The following is a 27,121-nucleotide window of genomic DNA, read 5'->3' on the forward strand; positions in this document are numbered from 1 at the left end:
TATATATATATATATAGTATATATATATAATTAGAATATTGACATTATCCTCGAAATAATCACACTTAAAAAAAACAAATAAAAAAATATTAGGGTCTCCCAAGGTTTTGATCGTCATTAGGATGCTGAGGACTGTCCAAAAAGTCCCTGCAGGATACGGGAAGAAGTCCTTCCCGAACGTCAATGGATTCTGCTGCCATTAGACCTCATCATGAAACTGGGTATGAGAGGTACCCCATCGGGGTATCTGCAGCTTTCTCGAATTGACAATAAGATCTGAATAACTCGGAATTATCTAATTTGTTTTTATCAAAAGTCGAACGTCTCATTGCCATGGTCCTTTATTCATCACTACAGTTCTTCTGGTATTTTAATAAGGTATTTTGATATGGTCTTGGCCTGCCACCTCGGTGGCCGCGATTTCGATTCTCGGGCATTCCACTGAGGGGTCAGATATGTGTATTTCTGGTGATAGAAGTTCACTCTCTACGTGGTTCAGAAGTCACGTAAAGAATAACCACTGGTTCCATGCAACGTAAAAACACCATACAAACGGAAGCTTACATTTGTATCTATTTATCCATTAAATTGTTCATTCATTTTTTCTCGTATAATAACTTATCTTTTCTTTCTGTATTTCCTGTAATCTTCTCTTCCGTCTAATGAAACTAGAACTTCAGATCAGTGGCTCCTGTGGGCTTGTTCCGTATAAATAAATACGGTCCATCTGAGTAATCTGACTATAATGGGCGTAATGTCTGTCCGTCCGTCTGTCATTCAATCACGGCCAAACGGCTGGTCCGATGGGCAGGAAACTTGGCAGGGTTATAGTGAGGACCCCTAGGATGGTTTATAATGGGGTTTCATCCTACGTCCCCGTCCCGCTCCGAAGGGGGTGGGGGTGAGAAGGGATTCCCTAAAACAGAGCTGGTTCTGCCCGTGAAATGGGGCTGGTTACGTCCGTAGATTCATACATAATTTCTGTGTACATATATTTGCTAATAATAATAATAATAATATAATAATAATAATAATAATAATAATCTAGTGACTGGAATGCACAACCTTCCACTAATCAACAAATACTAAAAGTCTTATAAACTGTGTTACTATATCTGAAGTCTAATTAAGATTGAGACTTATGGGATTCGTTGTCAAAATATCAGTCCACGCGACATATTTCTTATTACAGAATGGTAAATACATTATGGTACACAATTCATGTTTTGAGAAGATTTTTATTCTTTTTTTTGTTTTGTTTAATATTGCTGGCTGGTTTACGGCTTCAAACTTTGACAATGACAATTTTATATATATATAATGTATGTATGTACATATATAATTTAAATAACATACCTACGGTATATATATGTATATGCGTGTATCGTTAAACGCTTATTATTTCTATCAACTTTTTGTCAATATCATTATTGTTATCATATCCCAATCTTCGCCAAGAAAAGTAAAAAAATTAAAAAATAAAAACTAAATTAATCATCCACAAACTTGATATTAATCTGCTCTGAGTCAAATTCGAGCGTCAAGGCTTATTCTACTTCAATGACGATTTCGTGTTAAAAGAAACGCAAATAACCAATCTTTACTTGTTTTTTTTATTATTTTTTACTTTTTTTTTTATTTTATTTTTTCTTACGTCACTTCTAACACTCTCTTGCCTTTGCAAGTTGCATGGCCTTAGGGAAGTTGCATAGTCAACAAGACTTGTTCGTTGGCTGTGGTAATTTTTTTTATGGATAATAATTATGTTTTATGTTTTTTCTTTTTTTCTTCTCTTTTTATCGTTTTTTCATGGTTCTTTTATTACAGGGGGTTTTGTTATGTTAAAATGAATGGATGAATGGAGAACATTTGTAATATTATTCATTCTTATGTTGGATAATAATAATAATAATAATAATAATAATAATAATAATAAGTAATAATAATAATAATAATAATAATAATAATAATAATAATCTGTAAAGATGAAATATTAATGCTAAGAATTCTACTACTATTATTACTACTAATGATATATTAATAATTATTATTGTCAACTTTATCATATTCAGTAATAATAATGATACTACTACTACTACTACTACTACTACTACTACTATACTACTACCACTACTACCACTACACTACTACTACTACTACTACAATAATAATAATAATAATAATAATAATAATAATAATGATAATAATAATAATAATTATTAATGATAATAATAATAATGATAATAATAATAATAATAATAATATTATTAGTTTTTTATTATGAATTTTGATAATAATAATAATAATAATAATAATTAATAATAATAATAATATTCTTTATTATATTATGATTGTTATTATTATTGACACAAAGATTAGAAAGTAAAAATTAGAAAAAAAATAATTGCCTTCCGTGCATGAATTATCCTACAAAAAGTCATCCAGCTGCCAGAAATCAGGTGTTCAGCCAAAAAAAAAAAAAAAAAGTTGGAAAAGTCAGCTTTTGAAACTTCCAGTCAAATTCCCTTCCCAATTTCATTGTGGCATTCTTGGATAGACAGGTAACCGAACAAATAAAAGGGTAGCAATGAACTCTATAAAACGGATAGAAGGCATATTATCTTTTTAAGGTACAAGTGTAAAAAGTAGAAGAGAAAATTGAAGTATGCAATGTGGCAAAAAATGTCGGGGAGAGAGAGAGAGAGAGAGAGAGAGAGAGAGAGAGAGAGAGAGAGAGAGAGAGAGAATTCCAAGCAAGAGGTCGTAAGTGGCGCATCATTTATCATAAGGGGAGATGACTTGCTGATATTGAGAGAGAGAGAGAGAGAGAGAGAGAGAGAGAGAGAGCTATAATTTAGACTGATCAATTACGAAGAGGAAAATTTCATCACGAAGCCTCTAAGAATTCTTACGAATAACGAACTAGATTTACAAAATCTGCTTGAGACAGCATGCCAGAGGTACGACTGAACACAACGGTGTTTTAACGCATCGGGGTCAAGGTTATACCATTGTCAAATGCCAAGGTTTATTTTTTTCCCACTCTTACTTTCTTCGTAATCAATGACCGGTTATATGGCCTTATTCCGTGTCAGTTTTGTCAATATTTTGTGCTGTCGGATAAAACTGATACAATTTTGTTTGTGATTTCTGCGCTTTCTTTATCTTCTTTATTTTAGTAGGAGATCTGGCTTCTTAACTTCGCGCTCTGATGCCTCGTAAAACGTGGATAGCGAAAAAATACGAGAATTTAGAGACGACTCCTCATTTTTGAATGTTAAATAAGCTTTGTGAAACAGAAGGGAGATGAAATATAATGATATAGAGATGAAACCAATGAATAAATACCAATTTTCATGTATGGACTTCGTCGAATCTTTCCTCTCTGGCTTAAATATGTTTTATAAACATATTAGAAGAGATAACTATATATTAACAGTCACACTATATATATATATATATATATATATATATATATATATATATATGTGTGTGTGTGTGTGTGTGTGTGTGTGTGTGTGTGTGTGTGTGTGTGTATGTAGGTATGTAAGTATACTAATTTTAACTCTCCCTTCTTCCAGCCTCTAGATTCCGCGCCAGACATCCGAACCTTCACTAGTCTCACATTACGTCACCAAGCTACCGCCAATTCAAGTTTCTTTTCCTTGTACATCTGTATCAATACAGTAGGCTGTCTGGTGCGTCAAGGACGCCAGCCTTGAACCTTTCAAAGGCCTTCCTCACACTCTCAAACGGCTGGGGAATTTCCTTCAGTCGCTACGGTTACTTATATTGCTACTCTTGCATTTAAACTCTAACGATAGCTTATAGTGGTGACCTGGTCTCGTATTTGCGGGGTCTGTGGTTTGATCCCAACCTGCAGGCAATCAGTTGACCCTGGTGACCTTGCTTTAGAAGTTTAGGAACTTCAATTAGGGTCAAGGGAAGGACCTGCGAACTAGGAAACTCATTTCTGAAGACTTGGTGAAAACAGGAAGGTTCTGGCCTCCTGAGGCCACCCCTTCATAAGTGGGAAAAGGTGCATATATATATGTGTATATTATATATATATATATATATATATCTATATATATATATATACATCATAACATGACATTGTTGAAGCAGGAGATTCTACGAATATTTTATTCACGAAAGGTACAAGCTTTCAAAGGCATATTGTCCCCATCGTCTGGTTTCTGGATGATGGGGAAAGTTAGTCCCTGAGAGCTGGTATAAACTTTAAGAATAAAATCTCCATCAGATACCATCCTATTTTAAACAAGGCCCTGTTTATATATATTATATATATATATATATATATATATATATATATTTATATATATATATATTACTATATATTATATATATCTATATCTATATATATATAGAGAGAGGAAGAGAGAGAGACGAGAGAGAGAGAGAGAGAGAGAGATTTGCTATCTCTCCCAGAAGGATATTTCAGCAAACGAAGATTACAGTCACTATCCCATTCATCCCGCAAAGAACTTCATGAATGAATGAAACCAATGTGGGGGGTAGAAACCTTCAACATCCACCTATTCAATCCATCAATTACAACCTCAATTTATACTTCTGACTTGCACATGCGCTCTCGTTTCCTGGATCTTAGAGGCCATTTGTTCCGAAATGTCTGACAGCAAATCAACCCAGCTTTGTCTGGTTCTCCCACTTCCCATCGTTCTAAGGATTTCCGATTTGTCCGCCATTTTAACCAATATGTCCTCCATAATTTTCTTGTTATTCAGGTTTGACGTTTCATTGACCTTTTAGCCTTTTTCCCTTCCATTACATTTTGTCCCCCATGAAAGCCATTCTCACCAGCATTTTCCTATTTTTCTCTTCTTTCATTCACATTTTATCAGTCATACCTGACTTCCTTATGGTAGAGTCAGCTCGACTAACCCCCATTCAAACATTCTAGTTTTGCCCCTCCTAGATATTCCGTTCTCTTTTAAACTTCTGATGACTTTCTCCCCGTAGGGAGGTGGTGCCGTCAGTGCACCTCATGCGGTGCACTGTAGGCATTACTTAAGGTTCTTTGCAGCGTGCCTTCGGCCCCTATAGTAGTACCAATCTATGGTGAGGGTTTTGTTGGGTCGAAAGTCATTTACGTGCGGTGCCAAACATCCATTCTAAGGAAAATTTTATGGAATATAGGTCGTTGTTATATGCCAAACCTGAAGGGGATTACTATGAAATATTTGCTAAACATGGTTTTTACGTATACAGTTGTTAATGATCAACATTCTTAAGTTTTTCAATATCATATTTGAGAAACGTGGCAGACATGTTGCCACATCTACAATCTCGATTCTCAGGTCAAGTATCGAAATCTGTATCTATCAGTCAAGAACAATTTACCCTTCGTTAATCTCTTAAGAATGGTCAAATCTTATAAGCTGGGGTCCTTTATGGTGAAGGTAAGGATTAGCGGATGTAAATGTAGTTGGCGCTCAAACACGTGTGTGTTTGTGTGTGATTAAATGCTAAAAAGATGTTTGTTATCTGAACTTTTCTATAAATTGAGAAATTTGGGGCCAAGTGAAAAGTTTCATAGCGAAACGAAACGATTTTTAAGATGGCAAACCTATCGGAACTTCCTAAAGAAGCTCTGGATACTGTGACACCTGAAAATTGGGAAAGGCCGTAAGACATGCCGAGCAATTGCAAGTGGAAGATGCAGCAAAAGATATCTTGATTGATAAATATATTGATTCATTTATTGTAAGTCTTGATCTTCTGATGAGGAATCTTCTGATGAGAAGTCCTCTTAAAGCATCCCTCTCTCTCTCGTCTTTTTACGCTGTTCTGTACTGTTCTCTTTGAAAACCATTGTCAATGCATGCATCACGAGGTTAAATAAAGTGTATCATTATCTTTCTTATTTATTAGATATACTGTATTTATTACTTGAATGTTTCTAAAATAAAGAAATGATTAATGTATGAAATTTATCATATCCATGATTTCCCTTTAGTTTCCTCTCATGTAGGTTGTTAATAAATAAGTTAACTGAAGAATAAAAAGAACTGTTTCATATCTGAAGTTTTAATGCCAATACACACTATCTGAATAAAGGAAAAATAAACTTATACCAGCGAACCCTTCTAAGACAATTAGAGTGGGCATTCCCCTTTCACCAGACTCTGAAAGGAGGATAATCTGTACAGGACAGAGGTTAAGACCTAAGGGTAATGTTTCCCTTGGGTGATTAGTAAGAAATACAGAGCTTTGACTTTGGCCGCCTCTACAAAGAACTTGAAGATATGGCAACGCGTGTTTTCGCTTTCAGACACGCCCAAACCCTCACCTTAGATTGGTACTACTATAGCTGCAACCCCTTTCGTTCCTCTTACTGTACCTCCTTTCATATTCTCTTTCTTCCATCTTACTTTCCACCCTCGCCTAACAATTGCTTCATAGTGCAACTGCTTTGAGGTTTTCCCCCTGTTATACCTATCAACCCTTTTACTGTCAGTTTCCATTTCAGCGGTGAATGGCCCCATAGGTTCCAGTGCTTGGCCTTTGGCCTAAATTCCATATTCAATTCAACTTCAGTTCAATTCAATTCAACCTAATGACTTTTGTACCTCAGTTTGTTCTTGTAAATTCAAGGATCTCGAAATCTTCAGTGTAACTAAAACAATATCAACATGAATTTAAGTTATGTGTTCTAATGTAAAACGCAATGTGTATCCATGTACTATACCATTTTCAGGTGTTTAACATTCATCATATACCAGCGCTAAACTTCTGGCTTATCAGCCACAAAATCTCAGGACTAAAAATGCAGAGCAACGTATTGTACTTGACTGAACCTCAGTACGTTGTAATTACTAAAATTACTTTTATAATTTACCTGAGTACATTCGTCCGTTGTTGGAGTCGTGGTAAACCATGAAGACAAGCAAAAACAAAGTTGATTAAATAGATAAAAATTCACAAACAAAAAGAAATATCTTTTTAATGATTAAAATCTGCCAGGTACAATTTAAGAGATTGCAAGGCAGAATACCTTTGTGATAAGCTGCTGCTTTCCAGGAGAGGACCAAGAGAGTGTAGTATTTCGGCTGTTACAACACAAGACCAACAAGAGCCCTTTAAAATGACATGATTTACAAGCTAAAAAAAAAAAAAAATCACCTCTACGTTTAGCTATTCTTGGAAGCTCTCCTGGTGGTCCTTACTTGGTCATGTAGGCGGGTCCGCAACTTTTTTTTCTGCCGGAGTGTTAGAACCTATAATTTCATTCAATAACCTTTTTTTTCTTCTTCTTTCGAGATCGTAAGTTGTAACTATTTTGGACAGGCCATGATAGGATTAGGACGGGCCTGCTTTTAAGTGCCGAGAGAAACCAGTGTATGACGAAATCCCCCAACATGAAAAATGACCATAGATTTCACAGGACTGAATTGAATGGACCACCAGATGCAAATGAAAGCTTCCCATTCAGTCGCTCGTAATCTCTGGTCATTTTCCTCCTGCGGTGGATACGACGCAGTCATTCAAAACTGCTTCTATTTCTTTCATACAAGTAACCGGGTTTCTATTCCTGTTCATGATCAGGAAACTGTTCTTATATTGAATAATAAAAAAACGTTATTAAGTGAAATCACAGGATATAGCAGAAAAAAAAAAGAGGACCGGTTTGAATGGAGTGACGAAGTGAGGGCCTCGCTATAACCCATTGCCACTCACACAAATCCCAAGGACTGCTGCAAGTTTCACTGCGGGAGAGAGATTTGAAATTGCGTGGGGGAGCAGTTCGCTGAATTCTCCATGGAGGCAAGCATTTGGCATGCGAGGACTCCAGCGGTGGCAGCTCCTAAAACACCAGCCACGACGAAAAAAAAGTTGAAGTGAAAGTCAACGCAGTGATCAGGTTATAAGACTTTCGACTTGCATTACGTTCTCGACTATCGGCATCATTGTTGTGAAGAATTGTTGTACCTATGCGCTTACTTCTCGGGATATTTCCCATGCTGGTGGTGTTGCCATGTTTAAATTGATAACACCAGGCGTGTCAGGTATATTAAACGAGTACTGTAGCGTGCGCCGCATTTCGAAATGATGCCTTGGCTACTCGCAAATTACTGACACAAGGTCAGATAACATCAGCGGTGACATCGGTGACATCATCAGTGTTCAGGAGAGACTCAATCGGTGCGGATCGATTAAAGAAAACGAGCATCGTATAATCAGCTGATTTTTGTTTACATTTGAAAGCCCCAGTGTAGAAGTGAGAGTTAAATCGCACCCAACGACTCCATTGCAACTTGCACTTTTTCCACGTTTTCCCACTTTGAAGTGAATGTTCCCCGAGTGTAATTTGACCGCAGTAAGCTGGACTTATACATCCTGTGACCTGCGACTCGGGTAAGGTTTGTGATGTGGCCGTTATTTATTTCTTTATGGACCGGAAAAGTGATTTAGCTAATTCTGCCGAGTGAGGTTAGGTAGGCCAGGCCAATGATAGCGTATCCTAAAATTGCTATCAGGATGGTGGCCCGGTGGTCACGTTGTAAGGACATTGAAATTAGTTCCTGTTGTGGTAAATTTGGCCGTGATGTCTAAATTAATTGTGTGAGTGGGTTTGATAAATGGTACCAACCTTATACCTACTACTACTAGGTACTACCTACCTACTGTGTAGGCAATGTTAGAAAACTTTAGCTTACGATAGCCTGACATCTGCAAGGAAGCAATCTGGCCTGATGAGGTTAGACTGGATTAACATAGCATACCTTAGCTTGAATTAATATACTAGTCCCTACTGTATCTGTATTCAAGGTTTAAGCCTAGCTTAGCCTATGCCATTTTCATATGGACCTAACCTTATACACAGCCAACTGGGCCAAGTCTAGGAAAGTGAAGTGTTTATAAAAATTGCAGGGTATTGGCCCCTACTGTAGCGTGACCGCCTTCCCAAAAATGTCTATCCTGTGAGCCAGGATAGACATTAGGTAGGTAGTCAAGAGGCAGCGTCTGTCGAAGCAACACCTCAAGACCTCTACTTTTTTATCAAATAAGTTTTTTCTCCCAAGTCACAAATTAAGGCCATAAATTTCTGATTTTCGTGAAAATGGTCGTGCTATGGTAGAGGCCGGCCATTTGGTATTTTACCCCCGGTATAATATGTATTTTGGTAAAATTTGAAATTAAACCATTTCAAACTTGAAAGTATCATTGTCCAGTGTTCTGATGTGTGCTGTGAATATTTTTGATGATGATGTCATTATTAAATGACCTAATCAGCCACAACTAGCTAGGGTAGAATATCACGACAGGCCAACCCTCATCACGGTGAACGGGTCTTATTCACTCGATATTTAATTGGTGAAACATGAATACAATTGCAACTCTAAGCATACCATTTAAAAGACTGAAGTTTCGTCAACATATTGTGATATATGAAAGCCCCATACGAACTAAAATAAACATATGAGCTCTTCGTAAAATATGTTTTCAAGGCAGTTTTGAAATCCAATATGGCGGCTACGTTTTGCATGGACGGTTCTCATCAGTGACGGCCACCATCTTTCCCCAGCCTTCCCAGCACTCATTTGAACAATGTTAGCGTATGTTTATTGATCTTACTCAAGATTGCAGTTGTAATCAGCACAATAAAACAACATTTTGTTGCCTATATTAGTGAAAGTATGAAACTTGTTATTCCCGGGGTTATGGTTGGAACTGAATTCATTCTTACCTTGTAATCGGTGGTTTTTATCCTTACTGCCATCACAACTGAAACTCCACAGTGCTTATTTGATTGTAATTATACACATTTTGGTCTTAATTCACTCCACAGTGCACTCGAACCACATTGCTGTTCGTGTTTCCTAAGCACTCACTCCGTAAACAAAGTTACGAGCAGCAGACGACAACACTGATTATGAGATGCAAAGCTTTATTCCCTTAATTGTTTACTTTACTCAATATTTAGTTTAACTCTACTTCAAAATGTTTATTTAATTCATGTCCATTATCCCTTTTTTGCAACCAAATTAACCCCCAAAAATTACAAATGTTTCGGATGTATACGTACGAGCAGACGACGTGAGGAAAAATGGCTCATCGTTGCCAATCTAGTGGAGCGTCACACATACGCCGATGCATTTACAAACTGTTTCGATGAATTCTAGTTGTCATAGTAATGCAGTAATGATAAAATTGCTCTAATATGTATATATACTACAAATAGATACGCTAATTTCACTTATTTCCCCGGTTTTGTGTAAGTCTTATACCTAGTTTGGAGGGTAAACACATACCAATTGACAACACTGATAAACAATTGAAGAGCGCAAAACGCCGCAAAGAATGCTGTAGTCCCCTTGAATAAGTACGAATAAGTGCTGGTAAGAGGTGGGTTTACGATTGTTGTGATGAAAGTGCCCCAGCGTCTATGGGTACAAGTGGTGTGCAGATTTAGCACATGAAATGGGAAGTTTGTTGACACAAGCGACTCCGTAAACATCAAGATAGCGTCAATCTTCGAAACATTTTTAGTTGTAAGTAAAAATTTCTAAAGCGTTTTGGTGAGATTTCCACTGCCGTAGCCACCCTTTTCAGTACCCTCTGTTTAAATCTTAAAATTTGGCCTTAATTTCTAACTTTGGAGAAAATACTTACTTCGAAAGGAGAGTAGAGGTCTTTAGCTCCGTTTTTCACCAACAAGAAGTCGCGACTGATGCCCATCTCCGGTGTCAGGACGCGTTATAATGTACTTTTTCGGAGGGTGGCTAGTGTTGATTGTAGGTGGCCTGCTTGGCCTGCTGTGATATTTTACCCTAATCTAACTAAATCTAACCTAGAGTACCATGTCCGTACCTCATTGCATGATAGTAGTTTGGAAACATTCTGTGAATTTAGGTATGGTAATTTGAATAAGAAGTATCAGTGGGATTAAAGTTCTTGTATTTTACTTGATTTGTGTTTTTCCTTACCCAAAAACCCTGCCTTTGCTATTTGGTCCCCAAAGATATAGGATTTAAAGGTTGCTGTTCAATGTCTCTATAGGCTAAGTATTCATTTTCACACTAAACAAATGTCGTAAAGGTTGAAAACACAAGTCCAAAATGCAATAATATTTTTACGTAAAATAATAGCTGATTTTCTTGCCGACTACATTGAATCACATTGATGGTCGAATGATTTCAATGTGAATATTTAGATTGGTTAACCAAGAATTTTCAGTGGAACTGAATATCAAATTCATCAGAATCATGACAAATGCTGTCTAAAAAAGTGTAATTTATCAGTTTTAGAATGATAAGTGTTGCAGAAAGCTAGGAAATAACTCGCTTCCTGAGACTGAATAGGCTACGTGAGCAACTGTTTGGATGTGATTAAAGAATGACTGCCGATTGAAACTGGGTTGGTTGTCTTCATGTTACTATGCATTAGGACTGATAAATTATGAAAGAACTGGCAATATTATGTCGTTCATGAAGAAACAGATTCAAAGAAATCATACAAAACTGCACTTATTAGGTATGCAACATGTGGTGATATCATGAGTTGTGTTAAACAGTATGATTGTAAACAAAGTTTTAAACAATTTTAAAATACTAATTTTCTAAATTTGTTATTGAGAATTTTTGTAGGTTTTTCATAAATAAATGTCTTCTGTATACAATAAAACATTAAATTATAGTATTCTGTTGCAATAGACATGAACCTTTGTACAGTATATACATAATGATTTCAGGGCTTTTTTCTCATGAAACATGAGGGACAATGCTTTAAAGATCAAGATAGTAATGCAAGTTAATACAGGAATGCATTGTTGTCTAAAGTTCTGGTTTTTAATGACTTGTGAACTCTAGGACAGTCATCAAACTTTTAGGCGCAAATAGCAATTGCATGAGGTCTATAGTGCTTGTGTAATTTTTTTTCTTAATCATACTACAGTAATTAGGCAGTGTTTGTAGCCATTTCAAACTTCATGGTAAAGATGGTGAAGATTCTGGATACTTTCAGACTCCACCCACTTTTCCTTAGATGCCATTCAGTAATATAGTAGTTACTTGTTCCAAAAGCACTGGTAACCTGATGGAGGTCATTAGATGCAGACACCCTCAGCCTTGTTGTTGGAAAATGTGTAAAATTTGTGAAAAACTGATGAGTACGCATAGTGTAACCTCAACTACCATCAAGCACAATTTGTAAAAACAGCTTCCTAGACGTAATATTGATGATTAAGCCCCCACTGACTCCTTGTTATAATAAAAAAACCACATTTAATTATTCGACTTTCAAAGCAAGCAAGGTTATCTTAAAGACATTGAGGTAAACAGTAACTTTGATGTAGGTTAAGAGGGTGTAGTTAGGGGAGCAGCAGCTTCCTCCTGTCTGGAGGGTGCAGCACCTTATGTTAGGTTAGGTTAGCATGTATCAATTCATTTACCATTTTATTTGAGGTTTGCAGGGTCCTTTGGCAGGATCCAGGTAGTTAATCCTCCTCAACCAGTCAGGTACGCTTAGGGCTAGCCTACATTTGTTTAAAAATGAGTGTGCATATAGGCTAGCCTGAAATACAATTTTATTGTTGAATCAAATTTATTTTTCTGTCAAGCTTCATTAGCTTAACTTAACCTTGATTAGGGAAACTTGGAAAAACAACTCTCCTACCATTTTCAGGGATGTATCTTATCAGGCCTGGGTACTGGTAATTTTGTGTTGCATTTATGTTGATGATCTTAGCATGACTTTAAAGTTTTTTGGCAGTTTTCCTTGCAATTTTAATGATCTTTACTCTTGTAGTTATTGGAAGCAACTCTGCTATTTTGACACACTTTTTGTAGTCCATTTACTGTGGAACTTAGCTACTCTTCTGGTAGTCGTTCAAGTGACTTTCACTGCTTGAAGTTGGACAAATGCAGTTCATAATCCTTGTCTCATCTGTTTTAGGACTCAGGCCAGGCTGCGTGGCATGCTCAAAGGTGACCTTGAGGACATCCAAGTGATGAGTGATGATGTTAGTGCAGTTGTCCCTCATTGTAATTAGGATTCATTTGATGTTCAAGAAAGTGATGAACTGATTTTCTAAAGCCTTTAAATCTGGAAGACATTTTATACCTCCAAGATTAACTGTAGCTGCTTCCTTGAGGGTTTTGTTTTGAGTTAGAGGTCTTTGACCATCCAACTGGACTGCTGAATTCACTAGTAGGATGGAGGGTAAAGGAATAAGTCAGGTTCTGAAAAGCTTATAACTACCTCTCGCATCTCATTGGTACTAGCAATAACCAATGACTTTGGGAAGTGTCTTTTAGCAACCCTGTGGGTCTCTGATAGGTCAGTAGACGTAGTATTACTTTCGAATATAGTATTAATTTTGAAAATTAAAATTTTGTCCCATTTTCCTTGTCAATTCAGTTCTTTTAAGAAGATGTATGCTGTCCTCTAAAGACTTCCCAATATGCTGGCTTTGTCGGACAGTAATAGGTCTAGTGGCTCTTTCTCTGCAGTTGATGTCATTCAGGTAGGATTGATATTGTCAAAGTCACTTCATCACTGTATTTTCCATACAGCACTGTGCTACTTATGTTTCTAAAAAATTTATTTGTATGTCAGATACATTGAGTAAATTTTTGGAATTGGGACAGTAAGTAATCTAAGGACAATTTTCTCACTGTCAGTAGCTTTCTTGAACTTAGCAGCTAAAGACATGATAATTCAGTCACTATGCTGTAACTAAGCAGCTAAAGACATGATAATTCAGTCACTATGCTGTAACTAACCTGATTTTTTCCCTGAAATAATTTTACAACAAAGGTTAGAAAGCAAACAACCTATTGTGGTTACTGAATAAGCAGCATTTTATTGGATTTTTCTTTGTTTAAAACTGTTTACTCTTCTGAGTGTACATATAGCTATGATGTTATGCTTTGTTATGTTCAGGCCATGACTAATCTTCTGTATAGGGTTTATGTAAGGGGACTAGTTTATGTTTAAATTGAAATCAGTAGACACGGTATATATATTTCAGAGAGTGTCTTTAACCACCAAACTTGGTTATGGAAGCATAACTAAATCACTTTAGGGGAGATACTCACGATTGTGTGACATTTAGCAGCAAATGACCTGGGTAAGCATTTGGAGGTGATGTAACTAGGAAGGTGTATTTAGCAAAAGATTTGCATAGACTTTTCACATAGGTGTGATGTGTGATGGCTATGCATTCAACATCCTTTGTGATTACTGTATGTGTGCACCATCATATCATTATGTATCAAAATTAAGAGCTCTCTCTCTCTCTCTCTCTGATATACTGTGAATTTACTCTTCATTAAAATCTTTAGGCCATGGAGCTCAGTAATAAAAGCGTGAAATAGTATGATGACAGAAGCATGTACAAAGAAATTTTATAGCTAGACTTTGCATAGGTTTGACATATGTATTTTGATGTTCATGTTTGAATATTCATAATGTATGAATTAAAGCAAATTCCTTACTTTCAGGTTTTAAAAAAGACTTTTCAAAACAGGAAAGTCTTTATCCACCAATTAAGCAGAGAATTTAACTACTGTATCAGTGAAGGATAAGGTTGCCTACAGGATTTTCTGTGGAAGGTGACTTCCTAAACTCATTTTTAAAATGGCCACATCAATGCCCTCACAGGCAGCAGGATCTTCCACTACTTTAGTGGAGCCTGATACCCCACATCTCGGTGCAGAGGAACAGGTAATTGAATCGAACGATCAGGATAGGTAATGAGTATTTCTGTATCGGAGTTAATTTACTTTTCAAGTGACACATTTTGAAAATTGCCTACCGTAATTAAGATTTCTTGAATGTTACTGTAGTACTTTATTTGTAAAAGGTCATACATTTAGTGATGAAAGGTTTGAGATCTCTTCATTGAAATGATTGAAATTTAGAAGGAAGAAATTTGTTTTTAACTTGGTTTGTTATTTTCAGGTTTCCAGTGGGGTAGTAAGATTGAGACTTCACAAACCTAGGAGGAAGAAAGTTAGCTGGACTAATGACACAATTGATAATGAAAATATGGGCAAAAAGAAATCAAAATGTAAGTACATAATATGCATTTATAAGCTCTTTTGTGCATTATATGTTATGGTATAACTGTTGGATATAGAAACTTTTGATACCGAACATTACAGGATATATGTAAATTTGTACTGCGTTAAAGTTCACTAGAGATATTCTCATTAACTTTCCCATTCCACATTATGTATAGGAAAGGTATATACCTGACACGTGATTTATATTTTCCATAAATTAATTGCAAACAGCTTATTTTTTTGTTTTTTCATGTCAAAAAAATTGAAGAAATGTGTTTTCCTTATTTCAAGACTTTGAGTATTCACTGGTATGTTTTGGCTTTTTTTTATATTTAAATTATTTTTTAATGTTTTTCGTACATTTGTTATGAATGCACATGATTTTACTGGTTGAAATTCTTATTTTAGATATGAATATGATCCATAAGCAAGAAACCTCTTCAGTGGCAAGAAGACTAAGATCACTTACATTTTGCCTGTTTGAAAATTCCAGAAATTTCCTTTTGATTCCCATCACCATTTTCTGTAGATAAAGCCTTGACATAAGGCAAACTAGTAAACAAGTAAGAATTAGGTAGTAGTATAAGATAGCCAAAGAAAGACAATAAAATAACCTTTGAATATGTAATGTTAACCAAACTAAAAATTGTAGATTCACTTGTACTGTTTATAGTAGGTTTTTCAGCAATAAAAACCATTGATACCAAAGATTAGAAAGACAAGTACATAATATGAGTGAACATATATCTTCTAAGATTAGCATTAATTTTTAGTATTTGATGTGAAGTGTTTTGAGCACTAGTTTATTTCTTGCAGGCTGTTGTGTGTATGTTAAACCCCATGAATACAATGAAAGTAGCTCAGACACGGATGATGAGTGTGAACATTGTTCAGGACACACTGAAAAAAAGAAGATTCATAAGCAATCAAAAGATCCTCAGGATAATATTGGTAAGTTATTTACAAATTCCTGAAATGTCTTAGTTTGAGGATAATCAGCTGTATCCATAGTAATCAAAAGTTTTGTTAATTTAAATTTTGTGACAGAGCCTAGTGTTTTGTGGTATTAGCCAAGTGTTATATTTGCCATGGGAGGGAACCAGTTGCACAGTCAGCTACTGCTCAGCTATCACAGACCCAGCAGCCTGGAAGGTCAGTGGTTTTATGCATGCACGGGACAATCTAGAGGTGAATGCCTTTTGTCCAAAATTTTGGTTTCATAAGAGCATCCTTCAAGAGTGTGAAAATGTCCGGTAACTACTCTAGGTGGGATCAGGGAGGAGCTGTGAGACCGCAGTGTGGTGGGATGCACTAAAGCAACCCCCACACCCTTGATTCCCCTTACAGACAATAGTCTCCTCACCACACAACTTTCTACTTACGTTATATGTAACCAGACTCTTAGATAAAAGGGTATTTAAACTACTCAAATACCTTAATACTATATTTCTTAACTCACTTAACACTTAACCAATAACAAAAATAAACCCACAACCTAACATAAACGACCCGACTAAGATTATACGATATATATATTCTGTTGGCCTTAAAGGCAAATAGTGCCTGCAGCACTCCACACTAGATACTTCTACGTCAATTCAAATTCGTTCCAGTCGTCAACTTCAGGAATATCAATTCTCCAAGAACGATTCCACTATCAATTCCAAGGTCCAGCCATAGTCGTCGTCATCAATATCAATCTTATATCCTTGGTCACAATCTTCCACAATCAAGGTTCATTCCGAGTCGTCAACATCAATCGTACAATCCTCCATGAACAATCCAATCCGTAATCCAATTCCACGCAATAGTTGTCAAAATCAAGACGAGATAATCCAAAAAATGTAAATAGTCCAGGCAGCCGAAGACACATTCACTTCTGCTGCAGCTAGAATCAAAAAAAGCACTCGCTCGAAACACTCACTATCGTACTAAACTACAAAAAAAAAAAAAATAAACAACTACCTTAGTTACACTCACAGTTGTTTCTATCACAAACTACCGTTCCACCAACCACCGCTTTCTCTCTCTCTCTCTCTCTCTCTCTCTCTCTCTCTCTCTCTCTCTCTCTCTCTCTCTAACTGAAGAATTTGGCAATACAGAAAATTCAATCCTCCACAGCAGGATGGTTGCAGTGTTTTCATCTTGTCTAATGCAAGTCTTGTGAGACCATGCATTTTAGTATCAACTTGACAAATAAAGGATTGACTTGGAGTGGAACAGTAGGTTGGCACCTTGAAGTTCAGATGGTCTGCCTGCAGTTCCCCTAATGATGCTGAAGAGCCTTGTGAATCTATGGACGTAAGCGCGTTCTTTGGGAAAGATTTGACTCCTCTGGCTCAGTGGCCCTGCCACTTCTTTTTTGCTGTCCGGGAATGAACCTTGGGATATTTGTATATCCTCTGCATCTGTTGAAATTTTGATGGCAATTGCAAGTTGAGTAAGGGCTGGACTTTGTTCCGCTGTGATTCTTCAAGTAATTCATTGTGACTTGGACCTTCGACAGAGGGTCTCTTGTTCGTCATCTTAACATAAGTTGTATTTCAACAGACATCTTTCCCATTCACAGTTGATCCCTGACCCCCTTTTAACTGCCAAGAGCAACCAGATTTGATGAACATCAGCACCAATATGCAGTCAATGTTTCTCGGTGTAAAATTTCTCAGTTCCAGAGGTTCTTTGTTCCTCACACCGTTGGACTGTGGAACAGCCTCCCGGAGGAAGTCGTGCAATTGGAACTAAAGAAGTTGAAGCGATGGTGCAATACACTACCACCCAAATGCTAGGAGGCTTCTTCCATTTTAAATCATTTTGATCTATTTTACCAAGTTATACATGTTTTTCTAATAATTAATTTTATTTTATGTTTTAGATTTATAATTACAGCTCACACAATATCTTAATAGATTAGAACTAAAAATCAGTAAAATTCTGATTATATTTGTTGTAAAATTTTTATGTAAACTTACTGAGATCGAAGATGCAGTAATCTTTTTGGATTATGCATGTTTTTCCTAATATTTCTTTGCAAAATTACAATTATAACTGACATGCTATCATAAAAAATAAGAACTTAAAGTCAACCGCAACCCCCAGGTATACATTTATGAGCAAATAAATAAAAAGACATCATATGAGAAAGTGAGACGGGCAGTACATGTCCCGCTGAAGTGAAGTACACAACTGAATCATTAGAGCCTAGAATCGGCGAGTCAGTCTAAAAGTTGCCATTAGCAAATCAATGGCGCATAATATTGATACTCACCAGTAAGTAATCCGTCCACCACTCAAAAAACCTGTTATTGTTACTCATATGAGGGTATCCGTCCATTTAGGGTTAGTATGCGGGTCTTCTTTTCCAAATATTTTGTTTTTTATGGTAATATTGAAGGCACATATTTTATTCACAGTTTCTCTTGTATTTGCTATAAAAATTTCTCATTTACTTTATAAAATGCATTGCATTACATGTGCCTTACCTTTAAATGTGTTACAGTACTTTTTCCCTCTTGTCTTGCACAAGCTAACTGTCCAAAACTTTTGTATTTCTCTAGTTTTCACATTTTATTTGAGAAGAAATCCTTTGTGAGGCAGGAAAGGAATTCATTCTTCTGATTAAATATGATAACCAAGGGTCTTACCCCCAAACTGTGTTGATGTTTTGATGTAAGCATTAAATTATCTTCTCATCTCTCCAAGCATTTATTTGTTCAACTTATGGACAGACATCTATTTATTCTTGGCTTTAGAATAAAAGTTCTGTTTTTCTTTTTCAGATTTGTTGGAGAAGTAAAGGAAGATATGATGGAACTGTTTGCTGTAATTCATTTGAATTCATGCTTTCTCCATATCCATGTTTTACCTATATGTAAGAAGGAAGAAGTGTACATACCAGTGAGGTTCACTGGGTTCATGTAAAAAGTTTGAATGTTGAATCATAGATAATTTTCATATAAACAATTTATGTGTGAAATTTCTGATTATTTCTTAATTGTAGAATAGGAATGAATAATTTATTAATTTAGAGGTTCTAGTATGTACTGAAGTTTTTTTTTTTTTTTTATATTTACAACATATTTGCACCAAAGTTGTGTTGATTAAAGTCAAAGCCTGTACTTTACTACTAAATGAGTTCAAAAGAATATTTGTTTATGTTCTCTGAGGGTAATCTCATATAGTAGGATGGTCCCGAGAAAGCACTGTATATTTAATGCATCTTCTTGCGTTACTTTTTTCTAAACTTCTCTGGGAATGAAGGAATGTTAAATCATTAACTTGTTTTGTTGATTTTCGGATGGGTGCTATTGTTCTTGTAAAATTCAGTCCTTTTGTATCGGGTATGTTTTCCATTGGGAATCCAGTTACTTCTCCTTTGAAACTCATATTTTGCTGGCGTTTTATATCGGAACAGTGATTGCTCCTAGTGCTTTGGCTTCCATCCACACAGCTATTGAAATAATTCTCTGTGTTTTCTTCAGCACAACGGTAAAGTTTTCTAGGTTAACTGTACTGGTCTCAACCTTTCTGATGCGCATCACCCGTGCATAGCTTAACTTTCTCGAGGGCACTTTTCCAGATGACAAATTTTGACCTTTTGCATTTTTCTTCATTAGACGATTTGCTTCTTAGCGCTGCTGGAAGGCTGATGCCAGTTAAGTGCCTCTGTAATGAATCGTTCATTATGGAATTGATAGTAATAATGCAACTTGTTCAGTTGTGTTGATGATATAACTGTACAAAGAGGTTAGTTGTAGCCAACTGGCGCAGATGTACAGAGACAAAATGCAAAATATTGGCCTTGACATTTCAGTGTTACATGACTTCCTTGTGAATATAATTTGATTGGTAGTTATATGAGTAGCAATCCTGACTCCATGAAATATGATGATTGTTATCATGCATTTTTCCATATTTGCTGACAATTGTGAATACACCTGTAACTATTTCACTCAAAGTCATGCATTTTTCTTATACATTGGTAGCATCTTATAAAGCATTTGACTTTTGACATTGACATTGCAACTTAACTCTCAAATATTCGAATTTTTATTTAAATCTGTAGAAATATAGGATGACTATTACTCTGAAATATGAAGATTGTAGTCATAAATATTTTATATAAAAACACAGGAATATTTCAACTGTAATTAGTAGTATTGTCATAGTAAGACATTTATGATGGTAGCCGAAATTCTGCCCCATAAATCAGTTTAATCCAGTGTTTCATTGTTTCTTGTTTTTATTGTGTTGTTTAGCAAAGAGTAAACGTAGCTTTAATTAAGATAGTAGTCATATTGTGAATGTATGTGTGGAAGATGAATGAATGTTTAGTACTGAATGTAAACTGTATACCTAAAACATGTTTTTGAAAGTGGTATCACCCCAACATATTTACTCAGTATCATCAAGAGTGATGTCTCCAGCTTAGGTTTTTCAAGTATATCATCATCCCAGCATGCATAGCCTCTGTGTTCATATATGCGTTTGTTTCCCACAGCTCAGAAGTCTCTACATGTCGTCCTAAAGCCTTGAGAAGTTTCCGATGTATGTTACAAAATTGATGTGAAAGACTTGAACTATGTGAACTGCAAACGTTGAGAAATGGGGATTTGAAAGCTGTATGGTCTAAGTGCATAACATTTTCCTTTTTTTTTGTTTTTGTTCTGTTTAGACTACGGTTTATATTGCAATTTTAATAAAAATTAGTCGCTAGACCTTGTCGATGAAGTTTACTTGGGGATTGTAATGTAATGTTGTAAGTTTGTCATTCGAAAGTATTTATTGTACTGTATATCAATAAAGAATCTGCTGAATAGTTTTCTAGGAATGCTTTGTTTTTTGGTAAATATAGTGCCAACTGAATTTATGTATCATGCCAGTGACATCAAACTCCTGAATAATGAATCTCTCTCATACATAAGAGTGAACTAAATAATTTGTGTTCTCAGACATTCCATCTTTACTCTCGGTCGATAGTATGTATTAGTAGCCTTCTTTCCAGGAGGGAAATTCTTCTAAATGCAGTAGTTACAAACTTAGTCTTTTTACTTATTGTGAAATGTGATTTTGCAAAGGATATCTCACTATCAGTTGAGGTGTACAGATTTTAATGAAAATAATTGGGTCGGGTATGCAAAACAAAATTTGTTTAAACAGATTTGTATTTTTGGTTGCTGATTTGCTTAGAATATTTATACTGGGCAACAAATGAGCTGGAAAAAGAGAAGGAAGGGGTATTTTGATATCTTTATGTAGCTACAGACAAGTATACAGATTTTTTAACTGACTGGGAACCAGTTGTTTTGCTTTGTCATATCTAGTTACAGTGCTTGCATCAATGTACAAAAGGAAATGTAAATTAAGCAAGGAACTTTCATATAAACTGCAAACATAAATGGGAAATGAGAATTCAGTGTCTGATCATAGTAAGCCAAAGGAGCAGGCGTGGAGCCAATTCCTGAACATGCAAAGCAGAGAAAAGTTGTGTAAAACACACTGATAAAACATAACTGCAGAAAAAAGATGAAAATGAATATAAATATGGCAAAAGAAGAAAATGATGGGATGTTGGTGAAAAGCACAAACAGCATACGTAATCCTGAGAGAACTATTAAGTGAAGATGTTCAATCTTGAAAGTTGCAATGAAAACAGGAATAGATGAAGCACCATATACAATCTGAGCAAGCCCCTGTGGCCTCTCAGTCATGAAAAATATCAGTTTGTTTGACTAGAGTTTGTTGTACGGGAGAAACAAAATCTATTATTGATTTGTTGCAGTAAACATATGTAGTTAAAACTTCCTGGTGACTTCCAGATAATTAGCATTTGTAATTTTTCTTCACTATCTTTTAAAAGATGGGTTTTTTAAAGAATCAGTCCAAAATATGTATTATCTGTAGATTCGTGTAATGTAATTCAGTGGCAGGATATCGGGTTCTTATTGTATCGAGTAGAACAGTAATAGATTTGTGTGGGCCCAAGGAATCTATCATAATGCTTGTAGGTTCCCTCTATTTTTGAAGTAGCAGTGGACTTCCAACATTCTGCAGCATTAGCATTCAAATCATTAGTATAATCTTCAGACATCCCCTAGCTCATGCATCACTTCTGTAACTAAAGAATTTCAAACATTTAGAATGCTCAAAGAGAATCTGATAAAGAGGCTTTTCAAGAAACTCATTTAGTAGAATTCTCTTTGAATAATTAGCAATAAACAACCACCCTTCCTTTACAAATGGTGACATGTGGTAGACCTCACAATTTCCCCACATTGTATTCTTGAAGGAAGAAAAAGGCCTGGGTACCCTTATTACGTATACAATTGCCAGTGCATTTATTATCTTGCAGTGCAGGCTTGAAGTGTCATCATGGAAGGAGGTTTATTTCTTTTAGGTCAAAGTTAAAACTGTATCCCTTAAACTTAGTAAGTTCATGAGAACTCTGTGACTGGTAGGCAGTTGTTCTGTGTCTGTTAGGCAGTTTTGTGATAAGATCTTGTACTTACTCGGCTTTTCCGGTTACCAGTTATGTGAAATAATTACTTAACCATTTGATTTTCATTAAGAGGAATTAGTAGATGCAAAATCCAGAGTTGTTATTAAGTTGTTATCCCATTTTATTTTAACCAAGAGTGTGTTGAGGCTTTCTTCTCCCATTAATTAGGTTTTTGAGGTCATATCTAAGAAAAGGAAACTTGTGTGTTTACATCATTCCATCTGCAGGTTCTCTGTTGATATCAGTGATTGGAAGCACTAGTCATTTGCTTTTGGTCAGTGTACCATACATTGACTATGGGTAACTGCTTGAAGTAGAGCATATGCACCATTATTTTCCTCACTTCTGTGATCTTTTAGAGACAGAAGAGCGTACTTCTCACTATACTTTGTATTAAATTGATGTGCCTTGCCATAAAGAGCATCTTAAATAGTAAGGTAAATGACAGATGACATCATGTCTGTATGGTGAAAATGGTTGTATGTATTGTGGTGCTGTGGTATACACACACAGGTGATTTTGTTATAATGAAGATGGCACAGATTCTTGCTGCCTCTGCAGCTTTACTTGCTGGCCATCACGTTTGCTACTTCTGTAGCCTTTAGTTGAGCCCAAGTCTTATCAATATTATTATATGAAATTAGTGTAATGAAACATAATGTCACGTTTCTAGACGTAAGGCCCATCAAACAATTTTTTCATGTGAGAAATGAAAATCGAAGCAAGGAACATTTCAAGAAGTTGGGCAGTTGGGTGGGAAGACAACAAAGGGAAAGGTTGAAAAGTAAAAGGCAGAACACTGCAGCTAGGTCTGAAGTGACATTGCAAAGAACGTATGTTACCATATGCAGTGTGCCATGCAAGGCGCACAGTTGCCTTCCAACAGGATTCCAATCATTAAGTTCTGGCATTTAACATTTCAATTCGAGCAATCCTTTTTGTCTTAGTAAAGACATCAGTATTTTCCTTGCATACATGAAGCGATGTGCTGTACTATACTGCATTTCAGTACTTAATGGTTTATATTTGTTTTGGAATGAATTTATAAAACAACAATTTTGATGTTTTTTCCAATATACTAATCCATATTTCACGTAGTGTACCGTCTTCCATCCTTATAGGTCATAGTCATGTGACAGTATATGAGGGGGTTATTTGTCCTTCACTCTTTGGGCCAGCTCATTCTCACTTGTTGATTTTGGTTAGTTGCCTCACAATGGTTATCGAGATTGAAATGTTTTTTGTTTTCAGCTAGACACACATGAAGTTACTTTACGTTGCAATTAGTATGTTAGGAAACCAGAATTATTTAAGAATTGTGTTTTTTCCAGAGGTAAAGGGTTGTGAACCTTTGAGACAGGACTTGATGTCAGGTAATATCAAGCAGTGAATGGATGGAACTGAACTTGATCAGAGATAATGATGGAGTTGTCTCGCAAATAACACGGAATGCTACGAAATTTTGGCTGGTAGTTTTGTTTGTAGATAGCAGGGGATGGAACACTTCCTCCACTTTTAGCTTGCTTGAGCATTTTTTAAAATATTGGACTAACTACCTTTTACAGTTTGAAGGAAAAATATTTTTATCTTCGTGTTTTTGACATCACAGTTCCCTTGTTTTGTCTCTACTTCCTTTCAAGAATCTGACAATTTGATGGATATTGCAAAGCATATATGGTAAAAATGCTAAGAATGGCATTGTGTTTGTATTTGCATTTATGAAAGAACCAAAAAAGCAGTAGAGTTCCCTTTTTGTTTCTTGAAGTTGTTTACTACAGTGCAGCCATGAATATATAGTTGTTTCAGCTCTGTAAAAACTCCTTGAACCTTCCAAAATCATTTGTTGAGCCACTGCATCCAATTTGACAGTTAATAGTTATCTGTAGTATGAATTATTTTGTCTTGTGATTTATTGAGTTTCTTTTTTTTTATTTCACAAATGTTAAACATCCTTTGCTAAATATGTTTTATCTTCATTGCTTTATATTTATCAAAAACATTTACTAAAGGATTCATAATACGTACCTTTATTAATGTTTTTCTTTTATTTTTGTGAAAATAACAAATTTTAAAACTATTTTATTTTTTATATCCTATGTTATTTGATATTTGCACTTATAAATCCATTAAAAAAGTAAACTTGGTGCAGCATACAATATTTGCAGTAAATCTGCAGAGAAATCTTGATTTTAATGTTGTCATATATTACTTATGAAGCTAAGTACTTTCAAAAATTATATATATGAACAAAAATGTTCTAGTTCTTTGAGACATTGTAACTACATTTGTAGAGCACTGAAATTTAATACCAGTGATTCCCACTACGTACAAGAGTTATGTAATTCATCTTCTATGCATCAGCAGCTGATAAACTGATGGATTTCAATATCTAATCTGGATTAGAGTTTCCACCCTAGGCAATAACTAAACAAAATGTACTCACTTATTTCTATTTATAAAGAAGCAGTTTGTAACTGGTCTCTGTAATCATCATTCTAACTGAAACAGTGGCTCCAAAACAGTTATATGGATTGATATACACTAGACAGTTGTCCTCTATGTGAAAAACACTTGATTCTTATTACCTTAACATGTATGGCTTATTGCATTGCACTCTGGCTACTACTGAAATGCCCAGGGACTACCAATTTCTGAAAATTGCAACCTGTATCGCTTTAGCAAGACATCAGAAACAGTAAGTTATGGATTTAAATTTAGAGACATATGCTCCCTTGCATGCACTTAACCGTTGTTGGATTTTGACTTGTATGGGGGTTTAGAGAAGAGGCAATGTATGTAGTAGGTAAAGACATGAAGTAATCAAATTGGACAGCTTCATCTAAATGTAGAGGACTACCAAACTTTGGTAAGAATTTCCACGTTGAATGCTGAAAAAAAATAAATTTAGTAACCATCCTTGTAATGACATTCATAGTGATTAAGCCTGTTTTTCTTATATGCCAATTAGAAATGTCAGCACATAAATATTTGATGTTCTTTCTTCATGCCATCACCAGTCTGCAATACAAAGCTTATCACAAAACGTAATTTGTGAATGTACACGGTAGTCCTCATTATGAACTGATTAGGTTAAGAATGACACAACAAACTAAAAGTCCCTCTAGGGATCTTTGCACAGGTTGATTCCCCAGATGTCATTAATGAAGATACGTACACTCCTTGTCAACTTCTTGAAAAGGCAGAAGATTAATGCTCAATAGTTACAGTCTTTTCCTGAGAAATGTAAAGTCTTAAGATACTGCTTACATTTGGTCGAGAGAAAACCCAAGTAAATCATGTCTGTTACTGTCCAAGGAACAACAGACTGGTTAGGTTAGCACAATGGCTCAAAGCATTTACAGTACAATAATTCTTTTGCATATCATCCATAGCTAACTGATGCCTTCCTGATAGCAGAGTAGGCAGGATTAATATGGAACCAGATTCCAAGCAACATTACATCTAGACTACCTTTTATATATGAGCAAAATATGAATTTCTAGAGTTGAATCAATAAATTGTCATACCTTCAAGTCTGTTAGGCTCTGCTTTGTGGAATAAATTCATTTTGTGCAGATCAAATTTCATATTTAGTCTTATCGCATATTATTAAATTGAATTATATAATGATATATCTGTTTCTTGTTATCTTCATTTTAGTGTCATAAACCTTGATATTATAGAACACTTTAGGAAGTAAAAAAAAAATTAAGCATTCTATAATTTCAAAGTTTATAAAAGCACATCAAACTGTACTGTTTGGTGTAATATATAATTGTTCATGTTCTACACTTTAGTTACCATAGGTCTTGTGATTTAGAAAATTGTACTACTTGAAAATACTGTGAGTGATAGTTGTGAGGCTCAGTGTTGCAGAACATGAAACAGAGACGCAGGACAAGCTTAAGAAGCTTCGTAAGTTACCTGTTGCATAAAATTTCTTGTTGCTGGTGTGCTTTGAAAGGATTACAGATGATAACATTGCTATTCCTGTATATACTCTTAATCTTATAGTGTCTGTACATGCTGTATATTAAGTCTGATACTCGTGGAAGTATGTTTTTCTGGTTTATATTGCCATGAATATATTTATGTATAGGCATACTATATGACAGTAGTCCAGCAAACATACCTAATCAGTGGAGGTGTTATAAGGATAAAACAAGCATACCAATTTTATCATGTTTGTCTAAAAATTGGATTTAAATACTGTATCTGATTAAATCAATGCTGCATTATGATAATGCATGATTCTGCCTACCAATTGTGTTAAATCTGTAAGCTGAAGAAATATGTAGCTACACTCCCTAGTTCATGCCAAGCCTATAATAGGAAACAAGAGGGTGAATCATTACGTAATCATCAAAAATAAATAAATAGATAAAATATATTGAGATTGCTTGCAAATAGTCATTCACAGAAACCAAACGACTAAGCATTATGATGGAACTGTGTTAGACCAGGAGTATACATGAGCCACTCTGTGGCGCCACAGAATGGCGTCTGTGTGTGGAAAGTGCCTTCCCATAGGTTTCAATTGTTTGTAAGCAGTGGCAGGGATCAGCGACAGCTC

At 35.5% G+C, this 27,121-nt stretch overlaps 1 protein-coding gene across 4 annotated transcripts in view; it reads left to right on the top strand.

Annotated features, from left to right (window-relative positions):
• LOC135226430 (E3 ubiquitin-protein ligase PPP1R11-like) overlaps positions 1–24,625 on the top strand; it is a 36,196-nt gene extending 11,571 nt beyond the window's left edge. For 2 of the 4 annotated variants that reach the window (XM_064265989.1, XM_064265988.1), the window contains exons 2-5: positions 14,490–14,712; positions 14,950–15,058; positions 15,870–16,004; positions 18,830–24,625. In XM_064265989.1, coding sequence (XP_064122059.1) covers positions 14,626–14,712; positions 14,950–15,058; positions 15,870–16,004; positions 18,830–18,846 — 348 coding nt within the window. In that variant the 5' untranslated portion in view covers positions 14,490–14,625 and the 3' untranslated portion in view covers positions 18,847–24,625. Of the gene's footprint in view, positions 1–7,738; positions 8,406–14,489; positions 14,713–14,949; positions 15,059–15,869; positions 16,005–18,829 lie in introns of those variants that run through there. The other 2 variants (XM_064265987.1, XM_064265986.1) reach the window with 2 other exon arrangements.
• Positions 24,626–27,121: the final 2,496 nt, after the last annotated feature.

This window comes from Macrobrachium nipponense, chromosome 14 (genome assembly GCF_015104395.2).
Source record: "Macrobrachium nipponense isolate FS-2020 chromosome 14, ASM1510439v2, whole genome shotgun sequence".
In the NCBI taxonomy this organism is placed as follows: domain Eukaryota; kingdom Metazoa; phylum Arthropoda; class Malacostraca; order Decapoda; family Palaemonidae; genus Macrobrachium; species Macrobrachium nipponense.